We start from the raw sequence: 12643 nt of genomic DNA, 5'->3' as shown, positions 1-12643 counted from the left end.
GCTTTACAAGCAATGCCAGGGTAATAAGCAGTAATATGTGGAGGTTATTGTCTTTTTCCTTTTCTCTCTTCTCTTCTTAGAAGCCAAAGTTCTGGATGTTCATGGCGCAGGCCGTCCTGCCTCTCAGGGCAAAGATGATTGGATGTGCTTTATGCATTTACAGGACACATACTAATACATCAAATTAAGCAGATGCTCTAGCAAACTTTTATGTTTCCAGCTGGGAGCCAGTCGTTTCCAGTTCAGAGCTCTGCCCTTCAGACTTACCACAGCATTTTTCCATGCACATGGCAGTAGTGCTGCTCACCTGCAGTTCAGAGAATTTTGGGTGGCTTCCGTATCTGACTGCTACCTTACTGCTCCAACCAGGTATCACAGGTTACAAACTGGGGATTACCTGTCTTAAGGCTCCAAATCCCTGGGCATTACTATGAATCTGGCAAAATCAAAAATATTGCCAATACAAAATTGTATTATACAAGTTCTCTCTTGAATGCTACAAACCAGATAGCATATTTGATTTCTCACTGCTTCACATGGTTTAGAAATCAGGGTGGAACTCGCTGTCTCTTCTGTTTTCCCGTCAGCAAGGCTAATTCTGCAAGAGTGCGTTACTACCTGTTTTTTAGCCCCCATCTCCTCCTATAAAACCAATTTGCTAATGTCTTTCTTGCCGGTGAAGTCAGTTGAACAACCTGTTCTAGGCAGACTGTTATTCTCCCCCTCTAAGCCACAGAGGTCACATACGCTTCCCATCTGGAATTGCGGTGACAGTTCAAGCGGCAACTCTTCAAGCACGAGTCTTCCCTGGAGACTAGGTTGCCTGCCAACATCCTAGAGATGACAGCTGTTCCTTTTTTGCCTTGCAAATTTTTTCAGGATGTCCTCCCACTGACATCGATTGTGGGTGCATACCGATGTCTTGTCAGTATCTTAGTATATCAACAAACAGGGCAGAACACTTTTCTACCCCTTGTACAGTAAGGCTGTGAAAGTTTGACAGTGGGTGATCTCTGTAAACTGCTTTCTAACTACAGCACGTATACAGTGGAAATCAAATGCTTTGGCAGACGGCATCAGTAGGTCTAGTCTGATTTTTAGCCATTCGAGCCAACGTTATTATGACCTTCTTACTTTCCCTAGTTACTACAAATACAGCAGATATATTTTCTAATTTTCCCTTTGGGGATACTCCCAAAGGATGCTTGGTTTTGTTTTTGGCCTCTAGGTCTCTTTTATGTTTCTACCATTTACCATTGATGTCGTAGTGTTTACAAAGCCAGCAAGTTGTAGAGCTCTGTCACCCTCCTTTGTACATTTGGATTTGTCTGGCATGGTCTCTCTCGCTCTTCTCTCTGATCTCATCTAGGATGTCCTTCATGGTTTTTGGTTCCCAGTTGGGATCTCTGCTATCACCCTCAGGAGAGCTAGTATCCTGATCTCCATGCCCTACAACTGACTGAATATCTTTCTCCATTTCTTGTGGTTGTAAGATGGTGCAGGCTTGCTTCCCTTATTTGTGACATTAGCAAGCAGATTCAGAACCTCTACCCTTTAGTGCTTGCAATACTATATCTGCATGTTTTTGAAAAACTTCCTACACAAGCATCCAGTGTGAACGGGTCCTATTCATCCAGTTAGCCTATCCGGTAAACAAGTTAAATTACCTATTTGGATTGTTTTCTCGAACAATTGGCCCTCTCTCTCAACTACTATTATTCCACCCCCCTTTTTTTCTTGTTAGCCCCTTTAAAAAGAAGGTAAGACTTTTCTCTACTATTAGTCAGCTGAAACCATAATTCATTTATGCCTAAAGTAGCCAAGAAATTGATTCAGCTGTTTACCTCCTTTCACCTATGTGCTTAGGCCAAGCAGGGTTCAGTCACCCTGCCGGAATAGATTATTGATGGTATTTCTTTTATTCATTCATTAAAAGCTTTGCAGTTGCCTCGTCCTTCCAAAGCCCACTCTACCAGATCAATGTCCATTTCATCTGCCTTTTCCATGAGAACTCCCTTTCATAGAGGGAAATGCAAATCAATATAGTTGTTAGTCAATCTTTATCCTCCTTTTGGAGTGGTCATTTGTTTATTTTTTATGGGATCAACGTTACAGAAATATGAGTAACTGTATCTCCCCTTCCTTCTATCTGCTTCGGATAAGCAGTCCCATATGTAATCCTGGTCGATTAGACTTCTGACTGTACTTCACTGATTTGTTTACAAAGTGTTTTTGGAATTGCCTTGGCATCTTCGAGCCATTCTGTCACTACTGGATCAACCCTCCTGCCGTAGTTTCATTGATATCTCTCTCATACAGAAGCTAGTTTGTATACTCAAACTTGTACTATTGTGACGCATTGCAAACTGGGCCCAGAAATGGACCTTAATTTAGTTTACTTTTAGATGGTGCTCTGACACATTCTTCCTTGAGGGCCCCTCAAATATTTTATAGCTGGGGACTCTACCTATCACTGAGGAAGAATTAGGACGACAACAACATATTTAGGAGTTGTGTGCTTACCATAACTTGGTATATGTATTGTCCTTTCTCATTCTTCCTCACCTTCCCTCCCAGCCATCCAACGGCCTTATATTTCTGTAAGGATAGTGGACATTATGGGAACTTTGTGTCCCATGGTTTCAGTCATAATTGTGTCCCTTCTGTCCTGTCTCTATAAATCAGTAGACTTAGGCAGCAAACTCAATCTGAGGAGTTAGAGGTAGTGAGTTGCATTATGGGAAGAGAGAGGAGCTCGAGATTTGAATCTGAAGTCTGGAATATGTGGCCAAGTCGGATCCATAACCCATCAGTGAGGAAGAATGAGAAAGGACAACACACACTACCAAGTTATGGTAAAGTACATAACTCCTAATTATTGCAGGCATTCCAGTACATTCTCCCCTTGGGAGTGATATCTATCCAAACAGACATGTAGATGGTTTGGTACATCAGCAAACAAGGAAGAAGTTGATCTTACACTTTTGTGTCAAGAGGCCATGAGAGATGTGGCAATGGGTGATGCCTTCCCACCACTTTCTGATAGCATCTCATATTCTATGGAAGTCCAGTGTTATAATGGGCAGTTTGAGCAGTTCTGTCCTGTTTCCTCACAAGTAGTCCCTCAATCCAGTAATAGCTGAGCACATATTCAGTCACTGGGGCCAATGTTGTTACCTGTATGCATCACCCCACAGCACCAAGCATAACAAGTACATGTGATGTTGTCAATCTTGCCTTTATTCTCACTTGTGGATCGGATCCATCTCAGCCAATATTCCAGCTCGAGACATTCAGCAAAGCTCATGGCCTGCATTCTTTACCCATAATTCCTTCTGCTGATTACATCAGCTCTCATTTGCCACACAGTGAAGAGGTTTAGTCAGTCATAGCTGTGGGCTAAGTAATATTTTTTGATAGCTATTTTCTTACATTTTCTCTAATTTTTCTCTATTCTTTATATATAAATTATATACACACACGCATACATACAGCTTTCTTCATTTCTTATATATTCCATAAATTTGCTTAAGCAAGAGTGGTTTTTGTATTTCACTTTTTTCTTTCTTACCTTGATAATGTCTCCAAAAGAGAGCAAGCCTTTAGGCTTCAAAAAGTGTGAAAAGTGTTGTAAAAAATGTCCCTTGGCAATTCACACACCTTGTGTGTGTATTGTTTAAAGGCTGTACACCTACAAGTCTTGTTCCATTTGCCATAGCTTTAATCACCAGGCTTTAATGGAGCGTAAGCAAAAATTGATATTGAAAGGCCTTTTGAAGATGCCTTTCTCTGAGGCTATTGAAAAAATTACATTGGAGCTGCTTACTGCTTGGTGTGATGGATTTGAAGTGTTCTTAAGACACTCAGTCTTGCTGGCTGGATTCTGCTAAAATTCAAAGTCTGGTTATATTTGCATTCACAGTCTGTTGCATACAGAAACTTGCAGAATATACACTGATGAGAGAATATACTTTGCAGCATCAACTTTAGAGAGCAGTAACAAATAACTTTTTATAATAAACCAAACGGAACAACGTTGCAGCTTAAAAGTACTGTTCCAACTTTACTTCTCATATAGTACAGATGATGTGAGAGATATAACATTTGCCTTAGGACAATTGAGTCCCTACCATACCTCGAACATAACTGGATTTATACAGCTCTTTATATACAGTTTTAGTCCTCTTGGTATTCTATTTTGGAGAATTGCTTATCCTGTAGAAACAATACTAAGCTTCCTTGTTTAACAATGTCTTGTAAGAGACCAGCTTTTCTGACAGTGTGAATATCCTGTAACAGTGTCCTGTTGTTCATGCAAAAAAACATATTTTTGAGGAAACACATTGTTCTGTATTCTATTTGGATCTGTGTATAAGAACATATGTTCTTGTGCCAATGCTGATAAGCATATCCTGTTTTCCATGCAGAAAAACATATTTTTGAGAAAACACATTGTAAGTGTTATTGTCCATTCTTTAAAAGCAGATTTTGCATTTTTGCTCTTGCATACATCCTGTTTTTAAGTCTGTAAGGGAAAAATGTCCATTCTTTAAAAGCAGATTTTGTATTTTTGCTCTTGCATACATCCTGTTTTAAGTCTGTAAGGGAAAAATGTCCATTCAGCAGATTCCTTTTCCAAGCCATGGTCATTTAGTATGACTGCTGATCACATATTACTAAACTCTGTTTCTGCATTTAAGCAAGCTTTTTCTTTCAGCATATTTACAACATAATTAATTTCAGACTAATATTCATAAAATCTAACAATTCCCTCTGTTTTTAAACATACTCAAAACATTTTATATAGAAAACACAAGAAACAAACCTTTAGTTTGATACAACAAATCAAAATGCAATTTTGCATAGTTAATACAATGATATTAAAGTGTTACTACCAAAACTGAATGTATTTAACAACTTTTTCTTTTACAGACCATTCTGTGAAAATATTTTATCAGTTATGAGCTGTGTCTGCTTTAGTTTAACTTGATCAATTTATTCTTTTGCAATCATAGAATTTCATTTATGACTTAGAACTGTTTCATTAACTCTTTGCAACTGTTGAATTAACTATAAGAGACAATAACTATGTGCTACTGCAAGCATTTATACACTGCTGAAAATACACAATTTCAATGTAATTTTAACCATAACATTGTGGTCATGTCTTTGAACTGCCCATTAACATCTTGGTAAAGTACTGAACTGGGCTTAGATAATAAATATTTGAAAGCAATTATTTTACTGGGGTAAAACCAATGATATTACAACTTGACAAATTACTTTTGAACTTATTACGATGTATCCTGTACAGTATGTATTTACACAGACTGTTTGCTATTTATGCATTTCAATTTACTAGGTATACTGGACCCATTTTTTTAAAACATGTTTTTTCACACATATTTATTACTAGACATTCATTTAATTTGTACTGAATTCTTCTGCATTTGTACATACAAAGACTATCATTTGTACTGAATTATTCTGCATTTGTACATACAATGACTATAAAGTACATTTAGTCTAATCTTACAAATTTAATAACATTAATATTGAGCAAAATCGTGGAAAATGTTTGTCTCTTTAGAAATATCTAGTGGAACTGGCACCAAATGCATATGTCATGTTATTTTAAACTACATACTCAGCAATTAAAAATATTCATGTTTTTTATACCAACATTGTTTTGTCAAAAACATATTGAAATAATGACCATTCTTGCTATTAGAAACATTTATGCACTTTGCATATCTTTATTCTCTCTTGTATAGCTTTAATAAAGCAGTTTTAAATCATCTCTTGTTTTTTAACCCATCTCTTGTATAGCTTTACAATTTAACAGGTTGTAAATACAATTTAATTCTAAACAATACAATAATAACCATTATGATAGCTATTAACAACTTGTAACATATATCTTATCCTGTCAGGTTTAATCCAGTTTTCCAGTATTTCTAATACACTAATACCTGTTTTTTCCCCCCATAAAAGAGTATTGTCAAGAAGGAATGAGATATTTTTTCCTGTAGCTTTATTTTAGACCCTTGTTGTTTATGTTTTTCTGTAGCTTTATTTCAGACCCTTGCTGTTTATTTTTCTGTAGCTTTATTTCAGACTCTTGTGCAGTACTGCTTATACAGTCAGTGTTAAACTGAGAAAGTGCCCCTCCCCCTGTAGTACTTCTGCACTGTTTACCTGCCCTATGCTGTGAGAATAGAATGTATGTCAGCCCAACACTTTGGTTATACATTTATTTTATTAGGTTACTAAATAAAGCTTTCACTGTATATTACCTCTAGTAGGTATTTACACCCTCCTGCACAATTGATTTGAACTGTATATATACTATAGCCCATTTGCTGGCTGTACTTGATGCAACTGAGGGTTTTTTTTGTCCTTTTAACATTTACTTGCAAACAGATTATAAGTGACATCTATGCACAATTGTGACATTTTATTACAATTACTAAATAGTGTTGCTTGTAAACATTTTAACAAGTATGTTTTAATAACAATGATGCTTTAGAAAAACTCAAGCTACTTGCCTGGCAATCAGTCTTGTTGTTTATCTGATCTTTTCAACATTTCCTGTAACTATTCATTCAGTCTAGGAAGGTCTGAGCTCACATTTCATACTCTGTAAACTATAGTTAATTCTTTTGGCATTTTTCCTTTAATGTGATTGTGATTTGCATAACTATGCATTTATACAACATAAATAGACATTATTTTACAATTACCTTACATGGATTTCAGTATTTTTTATTTATTTATCTATTTAACTGTCCTGCCATTAATTTTACAAAAACTGTTTGACTAATACCATCTGTGATTTTATTTATTTTTAAAATTCAGAACTTTAACTGTTTGGTGTTACTATACAATTATAACATATGTTTATTTATATTTGCTGTTGTCTACCTTTTGCTTTTGTGCATTGTAAACAAATGTACTCTAGATGACAAGAACACACATGCATGTCTGTCTTGTATACGTATATCTTTATACAAGCATCATGTCCCTACCATCCTAGCATGCATGCTTAACCATTTTCAAAACATAAACATATTATAAAATATATTTCTTTTGCACAGATTAACTGTGTATGCAGGAAATTCCCAGTCTTTGTCAGTTGAGCTAATTTATTTCCTTTATCCTGCAACTGTTGTTGAATTTCCTGTGATATTGCATGGTCTTTCTGACATTCTTTAGTAAGCTGTTCTGCTGAATTTGAAACTCCTATGCACTTTTGAAAAGATGTGTGTATAACTTGTCTAAGCTTCCTGAACTCATTGTGTCTGTCTTTTAGATGTTTATTACATTTCTTTGTAAGAAAATGTACTAGAGTTTCTATCAGTAACTGATTTGACTGTTGTTGCAACTCTGAAATAAACCTTTTACATCTGGTGACAGAACATAACTGTCTAACATTTGAATATAATGTCAACATATTAACTTTTCTTGGTTCTTTACCTTTACAATTTTTGTCTGTACAGTCTAACCTTTGGATAATGTCATGCACTGTATTTTTATGACATTGTACACACAATAAACATTTTTATACCACACATGATTTTATTTCAGATACCAGTCAAATATTATAATCCATTTGCATAATGCCTTACTATCAAATTGCAATCCATTTGCATAATGCCTTACTATTAACTTGCCCTAATAAGGTTTTACATTTGCTAATATGCTGTATATACATTTATTCTGTTATTATTATTACCTCTATGGCATTCATACTGTATGTAACGCACAATAATTTTCTTACCAGTCAACAGACAGGCAGATGGCCAAGCTGCTTTACTGTAGATGATTGAAAAGTTTCTGTAGTCACTTGTGAAGTTGGTACAGCAAAACTGGCAGATTCAGTCTTACAACTTCGTCTTGTACATTTTCTGGAGAATTTATGGAACTGCTCCACCTTCCTGCAATGCAGTCTCACCGGATTTAGACGTCTATTAAACTGTATTGCTACAAACTGTTGAAAACTGTAGAAATATGAAGTACTTCACATAAACATTACTGTGCTTTTACAGGAGTGACATTACCCATTCACTCCCCCTGTTTTTGGATACAGGCTAGGAACGTTGTCAAAGGATCACCATTGAAAAATTATATTGGAGCTGCTTACTGCTTGGTGTGATGGATTTGAAGTGTTCTTAAGACACTCAGTCTTGCTGGCTGGATTCTGCTAAAATTCAAAGTCTGGTTATATTTGCATTCACAGTCTGTTGCATACAGAAACTTACAGAATATACACTGATGAGAGAATATACTTTGCAGCATCAACTTTAGAGAGCAGTAACAAATAACTTTTTATAATAAACCAAACGGAACCACGTTGCAGCTTAAAAGTACTGTTCCAACTTTACTTCTCATATAGTACAGATGATGTGAGAGATATAACATTTACCTTAGGACAAATGAGTCCCTACCATACCTCTAACATAACTGGATTTATACAGCTCTTTATGTACAGTTTTAGTCCTCTTGGTATTCTATTTTGGAGAATTGCTTATCCTGTAGAAACAATACTAAGCTTCCTTGTTTAACAATGTCTTGTAAGAGACCAGCTTTTCTGACAGTGTGAATATCCTGTAACAGTGTCCTGTTGTTCATGCAAAAAAACATATTTTTGAGGAAACACATTGTTCTGTATTCTATTTGGATCTGTGTATAAGAACATATGTTCTTGTGCCAATGCTGATAAGCATGTCCTGTTTTCCATGCAGAAAAACATATTTTTGAGAACACATTGTAAGTGTTATTGTCCATTCTTTAAAAGCAGATTTTGCATTTTTGCTCTTGCATACATCCTGTTTTTAAGTCTGTAAGGGAAAAATGTCCATTCTTTAAAAGCAGATTTTGTATTTTTGCTCTTGCATACATCCTGTTTTTAAGTCTGTAAGGGAAAAATGTCCATTCAGCAGATTCCTTTTCTAAGCCATGGTCATTTAGTATGACTGCTGATCACATATTACTAAACCCTGTTTCTGCATTTAAGCAAGCTTTTTCTTTCAGCATATTTACAACATAATTGATTTCAGACTAATATTCATAAAATCTAACAGCTATATCAACCGAAAAGTCAGACAAGCCAATTAAGATACCTTCATCGGAGATGAGATCCTTGTTGGAGCTGAAGCAGAAAGCTCTGAAATTGACTGGTCCCAAGGCTGTATATCGGAACAGACACCCACTCCCGGCTCTGGTACTTCCTTGGAGTGGGAATTTCCACTGGCACTGACTTCCGTCCCTTGCGCAAAAAAGACAGAAGCTGATCTCATTCAGTGGAGAAGATTTCTTCCAGGCTCCCTTCTCCAGTTTTGGCTGCTTCAAGGTCATCTTCCCTATCCACTAGGTCTACCAGGAGTCTATCAGATGAAGATGTTGATAGGGTCGTGGAGAGACTTTTAAAGACACCTGTTTTAGCCAGAATACTTGTGGATCCGAGCCCAAAGGAATCTGTTTAGACAAAAACCCTCTCTCCTGCTGTAGTTCCTTCTCCGAACCGCCCTCTTGCTTCGTTGCTGGAAGATTCTGCCATCCAGGTTGTGTCAGTGTCGGCTTCGGGACTTGTAAACTCCCCGGTTCTGACATCAGCCCAGAGCATCTCCATGCCTTTGGAGTAGGAGACTTCTAGGAGTCAACACTCCCGTCGGGTCTGCTGAGACTTTTAAGATATCTTCAGAACAGATTAAGACCCTGGGGGCTGTGCTCCTATCTCTGCTTTGGAGCTGCCCTCTTCTCTTTTTGTACACTACTAGCAGATAAGATTACAGTAGGGATGTATAGCCTCAGAGAATATTCTCTCTCACTCTATTTCTGTTTTCATGGGAGCAGGTACATATATCTTTATATGTATATTTCCGTACGTCTACAAATAGTTACCAGGTAACTCTTCGTTAGACACTTTTGGGGGCAAATAAGATCTAAGGTAATCGGGGAAGGAATTATAGGTAAAGAATGTAACTCACCAACTTTGAATGCCTCGAGCTGGAATATTGACTGAGACAGGTCCAACACATCGGATCCGACCCACAAGAGAGAATAAAGGACGAGATGGACAACACACATGTGCTGGTCCAGAACATGCTGTCCAGACTCCTCTACACCTTTTCTCCTATCCCTCTAATATCCAGATTCCTACAGAAGGCTCTGGCGAGGGAGGTTATGGTTATCCTCATAACCCCTTACTGGCTTCAATAGATGTTGTTTCCTTTCTTGTAACCTTATCTAGTTCAAACTCCATGGGTACTGGACCCAGCTCCAGATTTTTGGTCTCCTCCATCGGCGTCGCCTCACCTGGACATTTAGTTGCTCAAACTAACTGGATGGCTTCTCAAATTCCAGAGGTAAGCAGTCCAGGTTTTCTTCCTCATTCACTCGTATATTTTAACATCTTCTCAGAAACCTTCCACCAGAAAGATCTACAAAATTAAATGGAGTAGATTTTTCCATTTGTGCCTTCAAACATTTAGATCCATGTACAGCTCCTCTCCCAGCTATTCTAGAGTTTCTAGCATCTGTTCCTCAGAATGGGGCCAGCTGTTCCACTGTTAAAGTACAGCTTGCCTCTCTCTTCATTATGGTAGAACCACATTCTCATTGCATCCCTCAGACTTTCCAAAGCCTTTTTTAGCGGTACTTTTCTTTTCTGCCCTCCACTCAGGGAGCTGGTTCCACCTTGGGATATTACTATTCTGTTGCAGGCTTTGATGACTGCCCCCCCCCCCCCGAACCTGTGCCCAAAGTTGATTTGAAGTTCTTACGAAAAACCCTATTTTTGGTGGCCATCTTCTCCAGCGGGAGAATTTCTGAGATCTTCCACAAAGATAGGGTGCCTTTAAGATGTAGCCTATCTTTTCTTTCTAAAGTGGCTTCTGAAAATCAGTCAGTCAACATCCCAGTTTTCTTTCCAGATTTCTCCAGCAAAGGCAAATGCATGTTGCACTTGACAGTGGTGATGCACATCCAGAGTTTCCAGTTACATAGAACTAAGACAATCAGGAAGACTGGCCAGTTATTGGTATCATTTTCTCCAGCTAAAATGTGTAAGGAAACGTTGAAAGTAACCCTCTTCTGCTAGCTTTCAGACTATCGCTCAAGTCTACAAAGAAAATCAAAAACTTCTAAGGCTGACTTGTCAAGAGCTGTAGCTTTTTCTACAGCCTTCTTCTCTAGGGTATCCCTTGATGACATTTGTACTGCTGCTACTTGGTCCAGGGTTCATACCTTTATTTCACATTATTTTGGTCCAGGGTTCATACCTTTATTTCACATTATAAACTGGACTTGCAGTCAATGTCATGAGCCTTCTTTAGTTAGGTTGTGCTTTGGAATATCTTTCCATGAGACCTCTCATGAGTTATGGTGCCTGAGGACGCTGTCCTACCTGTTAAAGAATGGATGGAAGAGACGACACGTATGTGAAAGTTATTTACTCAACATAATGATTTGTATTGTCAGCTTTTGTCCTTCCTCAGCTTCCCTCCCTCCTTCCATTATCCTTATTCCTTTTATTCATTCCTGAAATGACTTTGAGCTACCTGTAGTTACCAGAGGTTTTATTTTCAAGCCTATTTGTTACATGTGGGTAAGTCTACTTTTTTTTTTTTTTCCCTGACATTGTCTGCAAACTCAATCTGAGGAAATTTGCTCGTTACAAGGTGATTATGGGTAAGGGAGAGCCTGAGCACTGGATCCAAAGATTAAGTGTATCCAAAGTCCAGTCCAGTTTGGATTCAAAGACCCATTTGTAGAGGAAGGGCAGAAGCAGGCAAAAGACATACTGTTTATGGCAAGTACATAACTTTTGATTCTACTGTAAATGCAGTTTTAGTAGCCAAGCATTGGTTGAGATAAAGGTTAACAGTGGCCTGACATTTCAGATGAACCACTTAAGACATGACCATGTGTCCATTGTAGTTTGAATTTTGTAACATATATCCATTTTGTATGCATGACAGCGCAGTGTGTCACGTGGTAGAGCTGATGATGATTAAAAAGGTAGATTAGAGTTATAGCAGTATCCTTGTGTGAATTCTTTTGGCTGTAAGTTATACATAAGTTAATTCTTGTCTGCACTTCGGTGTTGTGATCTTTTCTTTCTCGACAGATCAACAAAATGGAATGGTGGAGCAGGATAGTTGCAACAGACCCTGAAATCAACACCAAAAAGGTCAACCCAGAGAATTCTAAGGTAGAACCTTTCTTCTCAAGACTTTTGTCTTTTTTTTTTTGCTTGCATGATACTTAGTGTCATTGATGGTGTTTGGCACCAGAGATTTCTCTATGTTTTGCAGGAGAGTTTGAATTGGAATATTGTGCTAGTATGCCCACTGACTGTCTAAGAATCTAAGCCGTTATCTCTGCAACATTTGTAGGTAGCAAACTGTTAACTACCCCCCCCCCCCCCCCCGCACAGACATAGGTTTGTAGATACTGAATTAAACATGCCAAGTATTTAAGCTTACTGGATAACAGCATTTGGATTTGTCAGCAGCATTATTACTTATTAAATCTCAGTGCTTTCTTATGTAATAACCTGAGTGTTTTTCCTAGGTTCTGTGAATAGTATAATATCACATGTCTAAGGTACAACAAGTTGATGACGTCAGAGACAGAACGA

General features: G+C 37.6%; 1 protein-coding gene across 1 annotated transcript in view; it reads left to right on the top strand.

Moving 5' to 3' along the window:
• NUDC (nuclear distribution C, dynein complex regulator) overlaps nucleotides 1–12643 on the top strand; it is a gene marked incomplete in the record, with an annotated part of 611459 nt that overhangs the window by 483419 nt on the left and 115397 nt on the right. Inside the window, 1 exon segment of the mRNA XM_044089579.1 lies at nucleotides 12131–12214. Within this exon segment, the coding sequence (XP_043945514.1) occupies nucleotides 12131–12214 (84 nt within the window).

This window comes from Protopterus annectens, chromosome 1.part1 (genome assembly GCF_019279795.1).
Source record: "Protopterus annectens isolate FY-2018-M chromosome 1.part1, PAN1.0, whole genome shotgun sequence".
Lineage (NCBI taxonomy): Eukaryota > Metazoa > Chordata > Ceratodontiformes > Protopteridae > Protopterus > Protopterus annectens.
The sequence above is the reverse complement of the archived record's forward strand: the minus strand, read 5'-3'. Positions and strand labels throughout refer to the sequence as shown.